Raw genomic sequence first — 19,485 nt, forward strand, 5'->3', positions numbered from 1 at the left:
ACGTGCAATCAACTGTACTCTGTTGCCTTCTTGCAAGTGCAACTGACTGGATGATAAGGCATAGGGAGGGAAGGAATCGTGATCAGTTTCTTTCAGGAACAGAGACAACATAAGAATAAAAATAAAATAAAATATTACTACTACTAATAATACTACTAATAATAAGCAGGGAAAGAAATGTAAACCAATTATGATATTTTTTTCTCTCAACAGTGTGACAGGCAATTTGTTCAGCAATCAAAGAGGAAGCCACTACCAGCGTTACCCCCACAGATCCCTGAAGAGTATGAAGAGAAAATCAGAGTCATTGCACTCTATGATTTTTTTGCCAAAGGACCCTGTGACTTAACACTCAGGAAATCAGAAGAATACATTATCCTTGAGAAGTATGACCCCCACTGGTGGAAGGCAAGAGACCAGTATGGGTAAGAGAGGAGGCATATTTGGACCCATTTGTTTCTATCTATCTTCCTAAAAAAATAAAAATTAGAGGCATAAATATATTTTAGGGCCAGATTTTAAAGTGTTCGGCTCCCAGTTAGGCATCTGTACGAAGCAGCCAGATTTTTGAAAAACATTCAGCACCCAGCATCTCCCATTGAGAATAATGGGAATCTAGAATCTAGACAGACACACACCAGGCTAAACAAGAGCAGCATTTGGGAATTTGAGAAGAGAGTGAGTTGCTGGGTGCTGAGTAGTTCTGGAAACCTGGCTACTTCATTTAGGACCTGTTGGGTGCTGAGCTCTTTTGAAAATCTGGTGCTTCATACTTAATTTGTAAAGTATTTTACAATACAGTGAATCAGAAGAAATGTTGTGTGAGTGTGATGAAATGGCATTCAGATAAGATAGCAACTACAGTCATATAAGTATCTAGATAGATGTACTGCAATTAAGCCAATTTCTGCTCTCAGTCACACTTGTGCCTATCTTCCCATCTAGTTTCATACAGTGATATCTTATATTGAAGTTACTAGGGTTGCACCATTGTAGCTGATGGCAGAATTGTAGAAAGGGTATGTAATTCAGTAAAATATTGTTTTTAGAGTTAGGTCTGCCTGAACCAAAATCCTAGATCCAAATACCCCTGAACTTTAAAAAAAGTTTGGATCTGAACTTCACTTATGGTCCATCTTCCCTCAGTAATGCTTTCATTGTGTCCCCCTTCTCTCAAATTAATGTCTTCATCCACACCTCCACCTCCCCTTATGTATGGAATAGCTGCTTTTTTTTATGTGCCAAATAACCATCCCTTCCTAATTCAAATCCCTCCTTTAAACACACTTCTTCCACCTAGAGGCTCAGTGATAATCCACCAGATACATATAAAAGAATTTGGCTTGTTCAGAGATTAGACAGTCATCTGGTGTACTGTGCATCTGAACTGCAATGTCTGTCCAAATTAGTTTGTAAACCCGTTGGAGCAGGGACCATGTCTTCCTCTAGGAACTGTACAGTGACAAGCTCGCTGACATACGTAATAACCTTGAGCGCAACTGGTTCTTTTAGAAGGTGGGAATTAAAATAATTGGCAATTATGTAAAATGTAGGTATATATATATATATATGCAACCAGGGCCGGTGCTACCATTAAGGCGAACTAGGCGGTTGCCTAGGGCGCCAAGATTTGGGGGCGCCAAAAAGCGGTGCCCCCAATTTTTTTTTACAGCATTCCTCCCCGAGCACGTGGTCGCCGCTCCACTTCTCCCGCCTCCCAGGCTTGCAGCGCCAATCAGCTGTTTGGCGCCGCAAGCCTGGGAGGAGAATTAGAGTGGGGGCGGCGTGCTCGGGGAGGAGGCGGAGCAGAGGTGAGCTGGAGTGGGGAGGTACCGCACGGCTCCCCGGGCCAGGGGGGTGGGAAGCTGCCGCAGGGGTGCCTCAGGGCGGGGGGGGGGAGCTGCCGCAGGGCTTCCCACCCCACCTCACCTCTGCTACGCCCCCTCCCCGAGCACGCTGTCGCTGCTCCACTTCTCCCGCCTCCCAGGCTTGCAGCGCCAATCAGCTGTTTGGCACCGCAAGCCTGGGAGGAGAATTAGAGTGGGGGCAGCGTGCTCGGGGAGGAGGCGGAGCAGAGGTGAGCTGGGGTGGGGAGCTGCCGCACGGCTCCCGGAGGGGGAGCTGCCGCGGGGGGGGGGGGCACCTCAGGGCGGAGGGGGGGGCAGGGAGCTGCCGCAGGGCTGGGGGGGCGCAAGGTGGAAGTTTTGCCTAGGGCGCGAAACTTCCTTGCACCGGCCCTGTATGCAACTCAATCTAGTGTTTGAGCCACATTCTGCTTTCTAATGTGTGCATTTGCCATGCATATGCATTCAAAGGTAAAATCTAGGCTTCAGTGCCACCTGGTGGGTCTTGTGCAGAGCTGGCAACACAAATTCACCCACTTCCTGGTTCTCCAGAGAACACTCCCATACTGAACAATTCATACAGACAGTATTTGCCCATCATCTGTCCTTTGAAAAATCACCAGGTTGATAAGAAGAATCCTGGGGTCTTCCTTCAATGACTGTCTGAATTCACAGAAACATAGCTCATACTTGATATGTGGCCAAAGTGTTAGTTGCCCTCTTGTTAAGTGAAAGGAATATTAACATTTTAATCCCATTAATACTTTACATTGTGTTATATCTTTCATTTGTATTTATTTTAGTAATGAAGGCCTAATTCCCAGCAATTATGTAACTGAGAACGAGCAAAATAATTTAGAAGCATATGAGTAAGTACACTTGAAAATGATTATTGTGCCTCCTCCCTGAGAATTGGTTAGGGTTGTACATTTTTAGGGCCTGCTCTTTCAGTCCTTACTATGTCAACAGGAGTTTGCCTGAGTAATGACTGCCACTGCAGGATGAAGGCCCTTATTTTTTCCTATAAATCATCATCTTAAAAATGAATTCACCATTTGTCTTCCGGTTTTCATGATTCTTCTCCATTCAAATCAATGGCTGTTTGCTATGAGACTAGAATGTTATAAACACTGGTAGCTCATATACAATAAATAGTATAACTGCATCCGTTTGCATAAGTCAAGATGTCACAATCTGGAAGTTTCCTATTTGTGAGCGCTCACAGCCAGATACTATTATACTCTGATCTTTTCCTGTTTTGTACATTTCAATGACTATCCAGTACTGACTTCAACATATTTAAGGTTCATTGACTGGTGAGGAAGAGTAAAATTCCCAAATATTCCAACCAGAGATGGGCCTGAAACACCAAGTGTAAATGCAAAATTTCTCAAACTTGTGGGTGTTTATATCCAGGATTTTACTTAATCTCAACTTTAATTACAACAAATGGGAAAAAATATTGAAAATCATAGGGCTAGACTTGACACCAGTAAAGTTGCCCTCTTTCCCCAACCACGATCCCATCACATATTTGATTATGAGACACTATATGAGCAAAATTCGATACATTGGACTGTAAACTATGAACCCACCAATTTATCAAAGGCAGAAGACTAGACCCTCTAACAACTCTTATGGCATGGGCAAGAACCCACCACACTTTCACATTGTTACTGTGTAGGAATTTTAAAAAATAAATTAGAGAGTGAGATCCAGAACACGGGATGGGCACATTTTAAAAATATAACTATGAAACAGGAAGCACTTGTTTTATGAGGAAGCTAATGGGGTTCTTTCACTAGTTAGGGTGAGCTGAGTGATAGTAAACAGCAGAGTTAAAATTGGTAGTGGAACTTTAAATATTTCCAGACTTTCTGACATTTTGATTTTTTTTAACTATGACTTTCTAACATTTTCACTTTTCATTGTTTTTTTAACCTTAGCTCTGAATTTCCTCATTCATAAATATCTTGTTTTTGTTTGTGTTATTGTTATAACTGAAATAGTCTTATAAAGTTGTTTAAAATTAATATCTGTTTGTTTACAACCTTAGCTTTATATTAACTAAGTTTTTGGTTTGGGAATAGTATAATGGTTAAGAAGTGTTGCTCTTTACAATAGAGTCAATAAGTATTTTTGTTAAAATAGTTTGAAATCAGAACATAATTTAGCTGTCTTTTCTTGGTCATTTATTGTAGGTGGTACTGTAAAAACATAACCAGAAATCAGGCAGAACTTCTACTACAGCAGGAGGTAATTCAGTTGGTTTATAAATAAACTTTCATTGTTAGTAAAGTTACCCACAATCTAAATTATTCTGTCAGTATTACAAGATGCATCATGAAGATTTCAGCAATCAAATCCAGAGCTAACTGTACAATAAGATAGAGTACTTTAAAATGAAGGGATGTCTTGGTGTGGAATACTTAAACATCAGGTGTGGAATACTTAGACTCCCTAGAACTTGTTCTGTTTAGGTCTTCTACCTTCCATATTAGATAAACTGAGTTCTATGCAGTTTACTGTGCGTGTCTTTTGGGTGAGACTTTAAAAACTGAAATCTGTCCGCACAGTATGAACATTAAAAATCTCATACTCTCTTAGTTAATGTAGAGGTTTGCCCCAGTGTCCTTAACTAAAATTTCTACTCCCCTTATTGTCATGCAGCATGTTGTGTCCCACTTAGTCCTGCCTATAGGCAATTGTGTTTTATTGGTGCTATGTTAATATTTTGTGTGAAGCATTGTGAAACCCTTGGGAAGAAAAGTGCATGTCAATATAAAATACAACTGTATCTATGACTTCAAATTGTTACTGTTTTAGAGAGAATAACAGAGTTTTGCTCAGGGGCCAACACAGGGATTGGATAAAATACAGCTCAGCCAGAGGGAGTGCACAGAAATACATAAAATTATAGATGTTAAAGAGGAAAAGGAACAGCACTTATATAATCCAGTCTACCACCCTGCTTTACAGTATATTTTCTAGTGATTTGTGTGGTCTAGTTTTCAATGCTCCAAACATGGAGCTTCCAGCACTTCCCACGGGAGAGTATTCTAATATATTTAACTCTGAGAATTTTTCTGATATTCAGTCTAATTTTTCCATTTCCATTTCTTAATTTCATTCCATTATTATTAGTTATAATCCCATGAATCACTCTAAATGATTCCTAGTCGCCATGGCATTTTCATCCTTCAAATATTTATAGATTTGTGTGTCCTATCTTTAGTTTTGTGTTAACCAAGTCAGATATTTAACTCTGCTCCTCCAGCCAATGGCATGGCTGTGACTACAGCACTTCATAGAATCATAGAATATCAGGGTTGGAAGGGACCTCAGGAGGTCATCTAGTCTTAGCTAAACTACTTAAGCTACACTGTACAGCTAAAGCTTACTGCAACCTACTACACAGGGTTGTGACTACAGGATTTACACAGGTCACAATCCAGCTAGCCAGAGTTCTACCATGCAGATGTCCCACCCACAATTCCCCTTCCACATTCATAAGAAGAGAGCTGCCAAGGTTTGTGGCCTTTCTGCTCCTGGTCCCCTGAACAGAAGCATGAAGCACCACAGTGGTTCCACTATATTTTGAGCCTTGCACAGATGCCAAATAGCCATAAAGTTTTAGCTCTTTATTCTTTAAGTTGTTTCAAGGGTCTGTATCGCATTAGAGCACAGTGCAGTATAAACATTCACAGAAACAGTGGACTGGGTTAAATGTAAATGTTCAATATATTTAAGATGTTAAATATGAGTTATCGTCAACTTACCGCTGATAGTCACCTGTATTTTAATGAATAGCAGCGAGTTATATCCATGGAGTTGTGCCATTCATCTAGTGTACTGAGTGTATAAGATGTACAGTATAGCACAAGGAGTCTCCAGTCACAGTGTTACAAACTTAACATACAATATCACTAGGCTTGTGTACTTAGTTCAATAGTATAAAGCAATGAAATAGCTCCAGGTAGGAGAAGACCCCAATAACTAGAAATAGTAAATAGCTCTATCGCTGTAGAAATTAGGAGGTTAGGTAGAGATCATTAGAATATTATGTTACTATGTAAGTCATGTGTTCTAATATCATAAACCATGCTAGTAAAGTTTGAACAGTTTAAACATCAGTATCCAACAGTCAAAAGACACCAAAGCTTCTTTTGGATTAAGTAATAGCCTTGGAATCACCCAACAGTGATCCACACACAGGTGAATGACTCAGCATTTATATATTCATATTTACTCTAATGTGTTCTCAGAAAAGTACTTAGCTTCCTGCTGATACAGAGATCTCACCTGCATTTGTACAATACCCTACAACTGTTAAGTACATTACCTTATTTTAGAAGTTACTGTTCTTTTAGTCATACAGTTAAAGGCCACAAGATCATCTACTCTGACCTCCTGACCTTTAGCTTCCTTTGGTCTCTTTATAAAACATTCAACAGTATTTTGTAAACAGCTGAATGTCTTATGTGAATTTTCTGTCAAACACAAAAGAAAGGATGAACTAAATCTGAATTGCTTTTCAGTCCAAAGAAGGGGCATTTATGGTCAGAGATTCAAGCCAAAAGGGAGCCCTCACAATGTCTGTTTATTCGCGATCTAGCGGGTAAGTGATTGCTGCTCTGAATGGCTAAGAAGACATATCTTAATTACAATTCTTTGTGAAAAGTGGCTTGCTTGCTGCAGAATATACATGTACGGTACAATATTGTACAGCATTGTCCATACTGTGTATAAGGAATACTGAAAACCTTGTTGCAAATTACAATCCTTACAGTTAATTAATAGGTACATACCAATACTAATACTCAATGGAGTAATTTTGCCCCAAAAGTTGGGGAGGAGGGTGGTGGATGCAAACGTTCCCATGCAGCACAAGATCACCCGCATTCTCTGAAACCCAGAAGGTTCCAGCATAAGTCCCTTTCATCCATCCAATTAAAACAATAAGCAAACAAAACTTACTGTGGCATCCTCTTGCCTCTCTTCCTATGGTGCAGTCCTTGACTGGCTGGCTCCCATGCAATGCTGTAGCAGTCTTCACTGAGCGCACTGTCCTCCTGCTAAATCTCCAACCTCTCCTCCTTCCCCTTCATGGGAAATCCCCCTCAGCCTCTCCTGCTGCCCACAAACACCTCCATTGCCTCCTCCCTCTCTCACCAGCCTCTCCTCTCCAAGAACCTCCTAATCTCTCCTTTCCCCAAACTTGCCTCATTCCCTCCCTCACCCCAAACCTCTCCTTCACCTCCTCCCCACGCTGCCTCTCTTACCCATCCCCTCAACCAGGCCATCTTGTCTCTTTATACAGATTCCCCTCATAGCTGCACCCTAGTGCCTGTTTCCCCCATAATCCGGCCCTCCCCTTTGAGTCCGCCCCCTCCATAGCCATGACCCCAATTTGTGCCTGTCCCCCAAATAGGGTGACCAGATGTCCCGATTTTATAGAGGCAGTCCTGATTTTGGGGTCTTTTTCTTATATAGGCTCCTATTACCCCCCACCCCCGTCCCGATTTTTCACACTTGCTGTCTGGTCACCCTACCCCCAAAGAGGTGTCCCTTCACTTGTCCCTGCCACCCTGTGGGGAGGAAGGGGAGACAGTCACTGCTGCTCCAGTCCTGCTGATCCCTCAAGCCCCCGCCAGCTGGCTCCAGCTGGGCAAACCCTCAGAGACAGCAAGGGCAGGGCCTAGGCAAGGAAGGGAAAGTGGCTGTGCGCAGTAACTATAGCAATAGCAGCAGGGAGGACATAGGGGCCCCCTGCTGCCAGGAGGCTGTAATTGCAGTTCTCTGAGGTATGAAACAATGGCACATTCACCTGCCCCCCATACCTCACCACATATAATCCCAGGCACTGTCTCCCCATCCCACCATGGGAGAGGGCACCAGCCCCTGTGTTCCTGGGGACACCAACCTTGCCAAGCAGGCTGGATGTACCCCACTCTTACCCTATGGCAAACCCCACAGCAGGTACTTGCATGTTGGTGACTGGGCACCACCAGCCCCAAACTCCCCCTGTCCCACTCGATGATTCCAAGCCACTGATTCCTGGAGCTCCCAGACACTCTGGAGTGATAACTCCTTCTACGCAGGCATCACTGTCCCTCAGTTCCCCTCACTACAGCCACTAAGGACTGGGGAACCAGAGGGTGTGTGACTGATAAAAACCAGGACTTTTAATGTCCTGGGAAGGCTTACAGATTTCCTGGGACAGCTACGTAAAAAAAGGGATGATCCCAGGAAAACCGAGACAGGTGGCAACCCTATAGACCAGGGGTTCTCAAACTGTGGGTTGGGACCTCAAAGTGGGTCGCAACCTCATTTTAATGGGGTCACCCCCCTGTTTTAATGGGGTTGCCAGGGCTGGTGCTAGACTTGTTAGGGTCTGGGGCAAAGCCCAAGCCCCACCACCCAGGGCCAAAGCCGAAACCTGAGGGCTTCAGCCCTGGGCAGAGGGGCTCAGGTTACAGGCCCCCTTCTTGGGCAGGGCCGGCTTTAGGCCGATTCAGCCGATTCGGCTGAATTGGGCCCCGCGCTAAGAGGGCCCCGCGCTGCAGCTCTCCACCCCGCCCTCAGCTCACTTCCCCCTCCTCCCCTCCCCTGAACGCTCTGCCCCCTCCCCTGCTTCCCGCGAATCAGAGATTCGCGGGAAGTCTGAAAAGAAGCAGGGGCGGGCAGGCAGCACCAGGTAAGCTGGGGTGGCGGGGGGCGCGAGAAGGGCTCCGGGGAGGCGCGGCCCAGTCCGGCCCTGGTTCCGGCCGAGCACGCAGGCCCCAGCGGCTCTGGCCCGGCTTGGCTCCAGCCCGGCCCCCGCTGCGCGGCGTGGCTCGGGTCCGGCGCGGCTCCGGCGCGGTCCCCGCGGCGCGGCGCGGCTCCGGCCCGGCCCCCGCGGCGCGGCTCCGGCCCGGCACGGCTCCTGCGGCACGGCTCCGGCACGGCCTGGCCCAGCCTGGCCCGGCCCCCGCGGCACGGCTCCGGCGCGGCTCCGGCGCGGCTCCGGCCTGGCGCGGCCCCCGCGGCGCCGGCCCCCGTGGCACGGCGGGGCTCCAGCCCGGCGCGGCCCCCGCGGCGCGGCCCGGCAACCCCGGCCGGAGCGTGGCTCGATTCCTGGGGGCGGGGCTTGCAGCAAGCCCCGCCCCCAGGAATCGGGCCCCGCTCTTGCTAAAGCCGGCCCTGTTCTTGGGACTGAAGCCTTTGGGCTTCGGCTTTGGCCCTCCTACCCAGGATGGTTGGGCTCGAGCTTTGGCTTCACCCCATCACCCAGAATGGCAGGGCTTGGCCGGATTCAGGCTTCAGTTCCCGCTCCTGGGGTCATGTAGTAATTTTTGTTGTCAGAAGGGGGTCGTGATGGAATGAAGTTTGAGAACCACTGCTTTAGACAGCCCTGGAGGAGTGAGAAGGGCTGCTGACAAAGCAGTCTCAAACTTTCTTCTCTACTTCCTCTGCTGCCACCCTTCTTTCCTCTTCAGAGCCAACCAGAATTTGTTATTGTTATTGGTAGGGTTGCCAACTTTCTACTTGCACAAAACGGAACATCTTTGCCCTGCACCTTCTCCGAGGCCCCGCCTCCTGCTCACTCCATCCCCCCTCCCTCTGTCGCTCGCTCTCCCCACCCTCACTCACTCACTCATTTTCACTGGGCTGGCTCAGGAGGTTGGGATGCAGGATGGGGTGAGGGCTCCAGCTGGGGCTGCGGGCTCTGGTGTGGGGCTGGGGATGAGGGATTTGAGGTGCAGGAGGGGGCTCTGGGCTGGGGCAGGGGGTTGAGGCACGGGGAGGTGAGGGCTCCAGCTGGGAGTGCGAGCTCTGGGGTGGGGCTGGGGATGAGGGCTTTGGGGTGCTGGAGGGTGCTCCAGGCTGGGACCGATGGGTTCGGGGCCGGAAGAGGGATCAGGACTGGGGCAGGGGTTGGGGCCTGGAGGGAGGGGTGAAGGATCCATGTGGGCTCTGGGGTGGGGCTGGGGATGAGGAGTTTGGGGGGCAGGAGGATCCTCCGGGCTCAGACCGAGGGGTTCAGAGGGTAGGAGGGGGATCAGGGCTGGGGCTGAGGGGTTTGGAGGGCGGAAGGGGAATCAGGGCTGGGGCTGAGGGGTTTGGAGGGCGGAAGGGGAATCAGGGCTGGGACAGGGGCTTGGGGCGTGGGAGGGGATCAGGGGTGCAGGCTCCAGGCGGTGCTTACCTCAAGCAGCTCCCGGAAGCAGCAGCATGTCCCCGCTGTGGCTCCTATGCGGAGGCACAGTCAGGGAGCTCTGCCCCATTCGTAGGCACCGTCCTTGCATATCCCATTGGCTGGGAGCAGGCGCTTGGGTTGGAGGCAGAGTGTGGAGCCCCCTGGTTGCCCCTATGCATAGGAGCCGGAGGGGGGACATGCCGCTGCTTCTGGGCGCCGCACAGAGCCATGGCAGGCAGGGGCCTGCCTAGCCACCCTGCGCTGCTGACCAGACTTTTAACGGCCCAGTCAGCATTGCTGACTGGAGCCACCAGGGTCCCTTTTCGACCGGGCGTTCCGGTCGAAAACTGGACACCTGGCAACCCTAGTTATTGGCCACCCCATTCCATCTGAAAGTTGGGGTTGGGGAGATGCTTCCTCTCCCTCCCTATAACTAGACCCATACTAACACTTGGAGTGTATTGCCAAAGCTCAGAATCCTCATTAGCTTCAGCATTTCTGAAACAAAGTGTAAACCTCATTTGTTCAACTTGGCTCTCTCATAACCGCAACTAAAATCAGTAGAAACCAGTCCTACTAGAGCAATCCTATCCTTAAAATTAGTGGCAAATCCGTGTGGATGGATTGGATGGACAGTGGAATAATGACTGTATTGAATCTAATTGACAATGATAAATTTAAACACTTTGTAGCTCTTCAGCAACAATTTGGCTTGCCCTGCTAAAGCATTGACTTATAAATTTATTTGGACTGGATGCATTGGGAGTTCCAGAACCTCCAGAATGTTTATTATTTTGAAGGAAACATCCTGGATATACTTGGCCAGCGGTATCCTGTTACAATTTTCTGGCCCCAAAAACTGTGCTAAAGAATGATAATTTGAGAGCTGCTTGGAATAGATATATGACAATATACAACGATCTCTGACCCAATGGAATACAATTGTATCTAATATTAAAAAAGCAACTATAGACATGACACTACGGCTTATTCACCAAAAGACACTTTTTCAAATATACTGGTCCCCACATAGGCTAATGGTAATAGACCTCATAAATGCTGACTGCTGTTGGCAGTCCTTTGGTGATACATTAGCTCATATATTTTGGAAGTGCCCCTGTATTAAGAATTTCTGGTATGGGGTGGGTCAAAGGACCAATTTGATATTGGATGCTAAAATGGATTTCATTCTCGGATATATTCCTGATACCTGGAGATTACCTGGTAACAAGGCAGCATGGTTCCAACGTGCAGCTTTAGTCACTAAAAAATTAATCCTTGAAAAATGCAAAAGTTGATCCCCACCAAATATTGATGCCTGTCTCTGTAATATGGATGATACAGCTAATGACTGGCATTCCACAGAAAGGGAATGCCCAAAAAATTCAAAGCAATTTGGACTGCCTTTTTAGGGGTCTATGATTAACGTAAACCCTGAAGATAGATATGACGCTTCCCATCCCCCACCTTTGTCCTAACCCCCTTTAATTCCTTTGTGTATTATGATGAATCTGAAAATTTGGTATAGTGGTTGTATTTGGAAAAATTAATAATTAAAAAAAAATAGTAAAGACGAGAGGAGGTGGAACAGGGGCAAAAAGCAATGAAGAAAAAAGAGGGATGGGGAGAAGAAATAAAAGAAAGAATAAAATAAAATGAAAAGTCTCTTGACTGCCTTTGGGGGAAATAGAGAGGAAATTTGGGACTTGGACCATATTTTATGGATTAGTTTTTTAACTCTTTGGGAGGTGCTCATATACCTGGTGATGGATATCATTAGAAAAGCCTAGATAGATGCAAGGAAACTAGAGCATTACATAGTTTACCTAGTGTATCATTCAGGTAATTTCTATAGATACAGTGATAAGTAGTGGTACACTAGATACAGGTTTTATGGGAAGTGCTTGGGCCACAGAGAAACTGGAAGGATCATGCAAGGACACCAGTGACAGTGAATGGGGCTGATGCCATCACACGTTCTCCTGGAGTGACAGAGTAGTATGGGTGGCCACAGCATTTGGACCCCCTGAAATTTGGAAATTGGGGTTTAGGAAAAACACAGAAGAAGAAATTACAGGAGTTGAGATACAAGGGCGGGGAGGAGTTGAGAAAGGAATTTATTAAAGAATTAATAAAGATTTCAGCAAACATAGGGCATTTGAATCTATTTGCACTCTCTCCTAGGTATGGGCAGTGGCACCTGAATTTATGGAAGTGTTCCCTATATCTATTACTCCCATAATGCAAGAAGAGGTACAATCTCAGAGGATATATATTGATTGGGAGACTAAAATAAGATAGAATAGTAGCTGATTTTTCATATAGGTTACAAATTCTAATCCTGTTGGAGTCAATACTAAAAATCACTCTGGTCTCCAAGGTACCATGATTTGGCCATCAGAGGCATCTAGGATGTCAAAATGTTTTAGTCAGTGGTGGGCAACCTGCGGCCCATCAGGGTAATCTGCTGGCAGGCTGCCAGACAGCTTGTTTACATTTGCACGGCCGCTTGCAGTTCCCAGTGGCCACAGTTCGCCGTTCCCGGCCAATGGGAGCTGCGGGAAGCGGCGGCCAGCACGTCCCTGCAGCCTGCGCCGCTTCCCGCAGCTCCCATTGGCCAGGAACAGCGAACCACAGCCACTAGGAGCTACAGGCAGCTGTGCAAATGTAAACAAACTGTCTGGTGGCCCGCCAGAGGATTACCTTGACGGGCCGCAGCTTGCCCACCACTGGTTTTAGTAAATGACTGTAGAATGGTTACAAAAGGGACGTCTGCTGTAGGGAGGAAAGGGAGCAGAGAAGTTTTTGGCTAGCATCCCTGGCTCCCAAAAGTTCTATTTCTTTATTTTATAGATTTCTTTAACTCTGAGCCCATAGATCTCATCCCCAGAGGTGAGAGAGGTATTCAGATAAGCTCTGTTTTTCCCCCCTGAAACATTATCCCAACCATAATTCTACCAAGCAATTTTAAACAGGAAAATTGTATTTCCTCCCCATAGATCTTATTGTGTAATAGTAATTCTTGTCCACAATATTATTTAAATCAGACAGCTTTATATGATCAAAATATGGTTTATTTTCAAGTAACTGATGTTTTGTTGATTTCAGAAGCCACAGTGGAAATATCCGACATTATCAAATTAAGCAAAACCATTCAGAACAGTATTATGTAGCAGAAAAGCACCTCTTTCCATCCATTCCTGAACTCATCCAGTATCACCAGCATAATGCAGCAGGTAACAGCAGCTAAGCAAATAAGGATTTAATACTGATGATGATTGGAAGCTCATTGCAGATACGACTTTAAGAGCTCAGAAATAACCTTTCCTGGAATCAAGTTCTGTCTTTTTAAAAAGAGACAGGTTTGCAAAATGTTGAAGAGAAAAGTTCAATTTCTTAGCCTATCCCTTGTGCCAAATCAGTAGTTTTGTACTGTGCAAAAACTGGGGTTGAGTCTATATACATCTGTTGCCTCTTGTCTTTTATTTAGAGTGTAAGTTCCTGGGAGCAGGGATGATCTTTTTGTTCTGTGTTTGAAGAACTCTTAGCACAATGCGGTCCTGATCCATCACTAGGGCTCTAAAGTGCTACAGTAATAAAAATAATAAATAATTACTACTACTAATAATAAACAAGCTAAATCCTATGGGCCTTTGGAAACTGTATAATGTATTTGTCCTCCTACCTATTAACTTATCTGGCAAGCTGCAAAATGCCAGTGTTCTCACCCTATTCATCCAAGGACTGAGTATGCTTTTCCCTCAGTTACTCCTTTTCAACAGGGCTACATCTGAACAAGTTGTAAATAATATAGAAAAAAGTAACTTCAATGGGTAAGAATGTGGAAAACAAAATAGGTTTTGTTTTAGGAAGCTAAGATGGATGCATAGGATAACAGGATAATTGTTCTAAAGAATATTATCACTTTGTCACCCATAGGTCTCATCACCCGCCTCCGACATCCAATTGGATCAATGGGAAGTTGTTTACCAGCAACGGCAGGATTTAGTTATGGTAAAGTTTGAAGTATTGTTTTGGTAGAGTTTTAGGTATCTTCCTAGGTTTTTATATCATGCTCATCATCTTGGTATCTGAGGTATGCTAAAGAAATTATCTCTGTAATAATTAATATATAAAAACACATGTCCATCAATAGGAATTATCCATTTCTTATTCAGGATCCAAAACTCAGTGAAATACCTGATTGGGCATGTATCATTTTAAAAGAATGGTCTCATTCACATTACTAGCATTGCTTCTAAATTTTCTCACATTTTGTAAACAAAGACCTAAGACTCCATAGCCTTTTAAGGGCCATTGGAGCCTATTTGAATATATAGACAATTGATGTTAATGTTAATTGTGATCAAGACTGTTCTTGCCCAGGGCTGGCTCTAGCATTTTTGCCGCCCAAAGCAAAAACAATTTTGGCCGCCCCCCCCCCGTTTTTTAATTACCCCACCCCCGGCCCCGCCTCAACTCCGCCCCTTCCCTGCCTCCTCCCCCCAGGCTCTCAAGCCTAGGAAGGAGGGAGGGAGGGGGAGCAGCGGCGCGCGAATCAGCTGTTTCGCGCGCCGCGGCCGCTCGGGGTCTCCCTCTCCCTCCCAGGCTCTCAAGCCTGGGAGGGAGGGCGAGTAGTGGCGCGTGAGCGGCAGCAGCAGCGGAGGTAAGCTAGGGCGGCCGGGGCACATTTTTAGGGGCGGCATGGCCGGCGCCGGCCATGCCGCCCCTAAAAATGTGCTGCCCCAAGCACCAGCTTGTTTTGCTGGTGCCTAGAGCCGGCCCTGTTCTTGCCAACAATGCAACTATTAGAAATAAGAGTGGCATTTCACCATGCATAAAAGAGCAATACAAATAATTTTGGTTTATATATGATAGTAAATGAAGTTCACCTGGCTGGTGAATACACATCCAGAATGTGTGCCTCCAAAAGTGTATGCTGGGAATTAATATATTTAATGTATTTCCTAGAACTACTACTTGTGGAAGGCAAAAATCATTGTGGATGTTACAATAGAGCCAGCTAATCAATATTATCACATCACTGTCTGGAGATGGATGAGAGTGATGGACAGTGCATACTGAAGTGCTCCCATGATGTTCTCAGATGTAGTGGATAATTAAATATCTGTCCTACCTTCAAGCCCCAACATTCTTGTGTTAGGTGATTATCCCATATCTCAAATAATAGGGGTGGTGAAAATTTTCATAGCGAATAACAGGCGATGGATGATGTTAACAAACAATGATTATTTGTTCTGTGTATACACTGCAGAGGCTGGGGCATTTTTCCTGCACCATAAATAGGGGTTAGGGCAGCTGGCATGCACCATGCTATTATAACGTGTTGAGCTCACTTTCACAGAGAAGTGGAAGATAAACCCATCTGAGCTGACTTTCATGAAAGAAGTTGGGCGTGGCCAGTTTGGAATCGTTCAGCTGGGTAAATGGAGAGCACTTGTCAAAGTTGCCATTAAGGCAATCAATGAAGGTGCAATGTCTGAAGATGATTTCATTGAGGAAGCTAAAGTCATGATGTAAGTACAATGGCTGTTTTGTGCCTGGTGGAAAGGGTTAAACTGAGATGTAATAAGAAACAAATATAATCAAAGATGTTTTCGTAAGGTTTATTATTTGATGAGTATGATCGTTGTGCTTGACATTGTACAATGCACAGAAGACAACACAGACCATGCTCCATGAGTTTACAATTAAAATTGTACTAACTTCATAGTACACACACATTGTACACTGGGTGAAACACTGTATCTTTAGGTCACTCCCATTTTGAATTGAAGTCTGAGTAGGGAAAGTATACTGATAGCTGCTCCTTTCTATCTATTCAACTGCACAAAGCCAGGCATAATCTAGTTTAGGAAGACAAGGAATTGAAAGGGCCAATCTGGATACAGTGCCTAATTATTATATTTAATTTCTCAGTGGACTATCACTGAAAGAATTCATACAGACAGGTGATTTAAGGAAGGATTTGAATTAAGAAATGGTAGTACAGTAACTCCTTACTTAACATTGTAGTTATGTTCCTGAAAAATGCGACTTTAAGCGAAACGATGTTAAGCGAATCTAATTTCCCCCATAAGAATTAATGTAAATGAGGGGGTTAGGTTCCAGGGAAATTTTTTTCACCAGACAAAAGTGTGTGTGTGTGTGTGTATATATATATATATATATATACACACACACATATACACACACACACACAGACTATATTTTATATATATATATATACACAGTATAAGTTTTAAACAAACAATTTAATACTGGTACACAGTGATGATGATTGTGAAGCTTGGTTGAGGTGGAGGAGTCAGAGGGTGGGATATTTCCCAGGGAATGCCTTGCTGCTAAATGATGAACTAGCAATTGGCTGAGCCCTCAAGGGTTAACTCTCATACTCTACAAGGCAGCAGGAATGGAGGGATGGGAGACAGCATCGCAGACAGAGACAGAGACACACACCGTGTGTGTGTGTGTGTGTGTGTGTGTGTGTGTGTGTGAGAGAGAGGGAGATGCGCATTTCTCCTTTAAGTACGCTGACCCTACTCTTAAGTACACTGCCTTGTTAATTAGATCAGCTTGCTGAGACCGCAGCTGCTGCCAGCAAGCTCCCTCCGTCCTGAGCCCTGTTATGTGTCCCCCCTGCTCTATGGAAGATAGGGTAAGCAGGGTACAGGAGCAGGGGGGAGGGGGACACCCTGACAGCCCCCCTCTTCCTCCCCTCCCCCCCGCACAGCAAGCAGGAGTCTCGGGGAGCAGCTCCAAGGCAGAGGGCAGGAGCAGCACATGGCAGTGGGGGGAGGGACAGCTGAACTGCTGGCAATTGATAGCCTGCTGGGCAGCTGCTGCACAGGAAACTTAGGGGTGCAGAGAGCTGATAGGAGGGCTGCTGGTCCACCCTGGTTCCAAGCCCCCACCAGCTAGCTACAACAGGCTGCTCTTCTTGCAAGCAGTGGACAAAGCAGGCGGCTGCCAAACGACGTTAGAAGGGAGCATTGCACAACTTTAAACGAGCATGTTCCCTAATTGATCAGCAACTAAACAACGTTAACCGGGATGACTTTAAGTGAGGAGTTACTGTAGATGATATAACTGGTCCTATGTCCATTGCAGTTTAATACAATGTATCATCCTAATAATCAAAACTGCTTTAACTGTTTGTCAGTGGCAAATGTCTAGTTACTGAAATGCACCTTGTTAACAGGAAATTATCCCACCCAAAGCTGGTACAGCTTTATGGAGTGTGCATACAGCACAAGCCTCTCTACATAGTGACTGAGTTCATGGAAAATGGCTGCCTGCTCAATTACCTTCGGCAAAGACAAGGGAGGCTTAACAAAGAAATGCTGTTAAGCATGTGTCAGGATGTCTGCGAAGGGATGGAGTATCTAGAAAGAAATAGATTTATTCACCGTGATTTAGTAAGTACAGCAGGCCCTCTGTAATTTGCAGTGACAGTAACAAAATACATGTCATTACACCTTATGGGCACTAATGTATTTTGTAAGTGTTGTTTAACTACTGCAGGATCCAATGGACCAACAGTGTGTTATTTTGATGAATATATCTGTATTGTTGTATTCTGACAGTGAAACATTTCTGATGCTCACTCATTTTTATTGTGGTTTGTGGATTTTGTAACATTATATTTAAGGTATTAACCCTTAAAATGTGCATATGTGTGTGGCGTGCTGCATAAATTAATGTATTTAAACTGCTTGCTATAAATGTTCTTAAATTCTGTAGGCAATTGCTGCTGTTGAAAATTCACAGCTGTATTACAACTCCCTTTAAACAAAAGATATTCCCGAAGAGTTAGAGAACACTTAGGCTAGGTCTACACTACCCGCCTGAATCGGCGGGTAGAAATCGATCTCTTGGGGATTGACTTATCGCGTCTCGTCAGGACGCGACAATCGATCCCCGAATCGACGCGCTTACTCCACCAGCGGAGGTGGGAGTAAGCGCCCTCGACTAGGAGCCGCGGCAGTCGATTTTGCCGCCGTCCTCACAACAGGGTAAGTCGGATCTGATACGTCGAATTCAGCTACGCTATTCGCGTAGCTGAATTTGCATATCTTAAATCGACCCCCCCCTGTAGTGTAGATGTAGCCTTAGTGACTGAATAGAGTGAGAGAAAGTAACAGTGTTATCTGAGAGTGATGTCCAAATACTGTGTTGTCTTAACACCTCCTTATCATCAACTGATCTTGTGCTACAACACAGACATCTTAGTGTAACATCAGAACATCCTGCCAAAACTATTTTGGCTCCGTTTTAGCTTTGCTTTAGTTTGGCTTTGTTTGATGTGAGACATCTAGAGGAACATTTAAGCAGATAAACACTGTATGAATAAGAACGATAAGGAAGCGATATAATATTTTTTTATTGGACCAACTTCTGTTGGTGAAAAGAGACAAGATTTCAAGTATACAGAGCTCTTCTTCAGGTCTGGGAAAGGTACTCAAAGTATCACAGCTAAATACAAGATAGAACAGATTATTTAGCAAAAATGGTTAACACATATTGTAAGAGACCGTTCATAGTGAAGTGGCCCCTTAACACCTTTACCATCATAGCACAAAAATGTGGGATTAGTGGGATACAGATTGTTGTAATAAGCCATAAATCCAGTGTCTGTATCAAGACCATGATTTTTAATATCTAGCAAAGTTATGAATTTAAGCTCCCAGGCTCGTCTTTTGAGGTGTTGTGCAGGTTTCCTTTGAGGACGAGGACTAAAGAGGTCAGATATGGAGTGATCATTTTGTGAAAAATGTTCACCCACAGGTGATATGAAGTTTTTGTCTTTGATTATTTTTCTGTGTGAGTTTGTTTGAGAGCGTAGTGATTGTCTGGTTTCATCCAGTTGTTATTGTGGCATTTAGTGCACTGGATGAGAGATACCTATCACAACATGTGGTATGTGTGGGACCCATGGATATTGAAAGGTGTGTTGTGGGGGGTATTCAATACAAAATGTAGTCTCTCTGATATCCTGGGACCAACATGGCTACAATAACACTGCAAACTGCATGAGTAAAGTACTAGCGAGCTGTTGCATTTTTCTCAGGATGCTTTAGTTAGATTTCAGATATGTTTTTCTCATTTTCCTGCAGGCTGCAAGGAACTGTTTAGTCAATGCCAAGAACATAGTTAAAATATCTGACTTTGGAATGACAAGGTATGCAGCAATTGTGTATAACAACAGTATTGAATCTTAACTACACTGGGAATATTTTCAACTAGCAATAATGAGGCCTTGAATTAATCTCCTAGCTTGCAAAACTGCCAGTACCAGTTATTTTGCATGTAGGTACTGCCAATGGAATTGTCTCTCATCTCTTTGATTCCCTTGTACTTTCGTGCACACACTAAGGAGCACATTTTCTAAAAGTTACCTCTATTTGTGCATACATAGATCCCTGCATGTGCATTCTTCAA

General features: G+C 44.9%; 1 protein-coding gene across 1 annotated transcript in view; it reads left to right on the forward strand.

Annotated features, from left to right (window-relative positions):
* The window catches only part of TXK (TXK tyrosine kinase), a 28,405-nt gene that overhangs the window by 1,559 nt on the left and 7,361 nt on the right, over positions 1-19,485 (forward strand). The window contains exons 4-12 of the mRNA XM_065404674.1: positions 235-425; positions 2,648-2,713; positions 4,046-4,100; positions 6,383-6,462; positions 13,132-13,259; positions 13,963-14,037; positions 15,389-15,560; positions 17,246-17,462; positions 19,161-19,225. Of these exons, the coding sequence (XP_065260746.1) occupies positions 235-425; positions 2,648-2,713; positions 4,046-4,100; positions 6,383-6,462; positions 13,132-13,259; positions 13,963-14,037; positions 15,389-15,560; positions 17,246-17,462; positions 19,161-19,225 (1,049 nt within the window). The remainder of the gene's footprint in view (positions 1-234; positions 426-2,647; positions 2,714-4,045; positions 4,101-6,382; positions 6,463-13,131; positions 13,260-13,962; positions 14,038-15,388; positions 15,561-17,245; positions 17,463-19,160; positions 19,226-19,485) is intronic.

Source organism: Emys orbicularis, chromosome 5 (assembly GCF_028017835.1).
Source record: "Emys orbicularis isolate rEmyOrb1 chromosome 5, rEmyOrb1.hap1, whole genome shotgun sequence".
Classification (NCBI taxonomy): Eukaryota; Metazoa; Chordata; order Testudines; family Emydidae; genus Emys; species Emys orbicularis.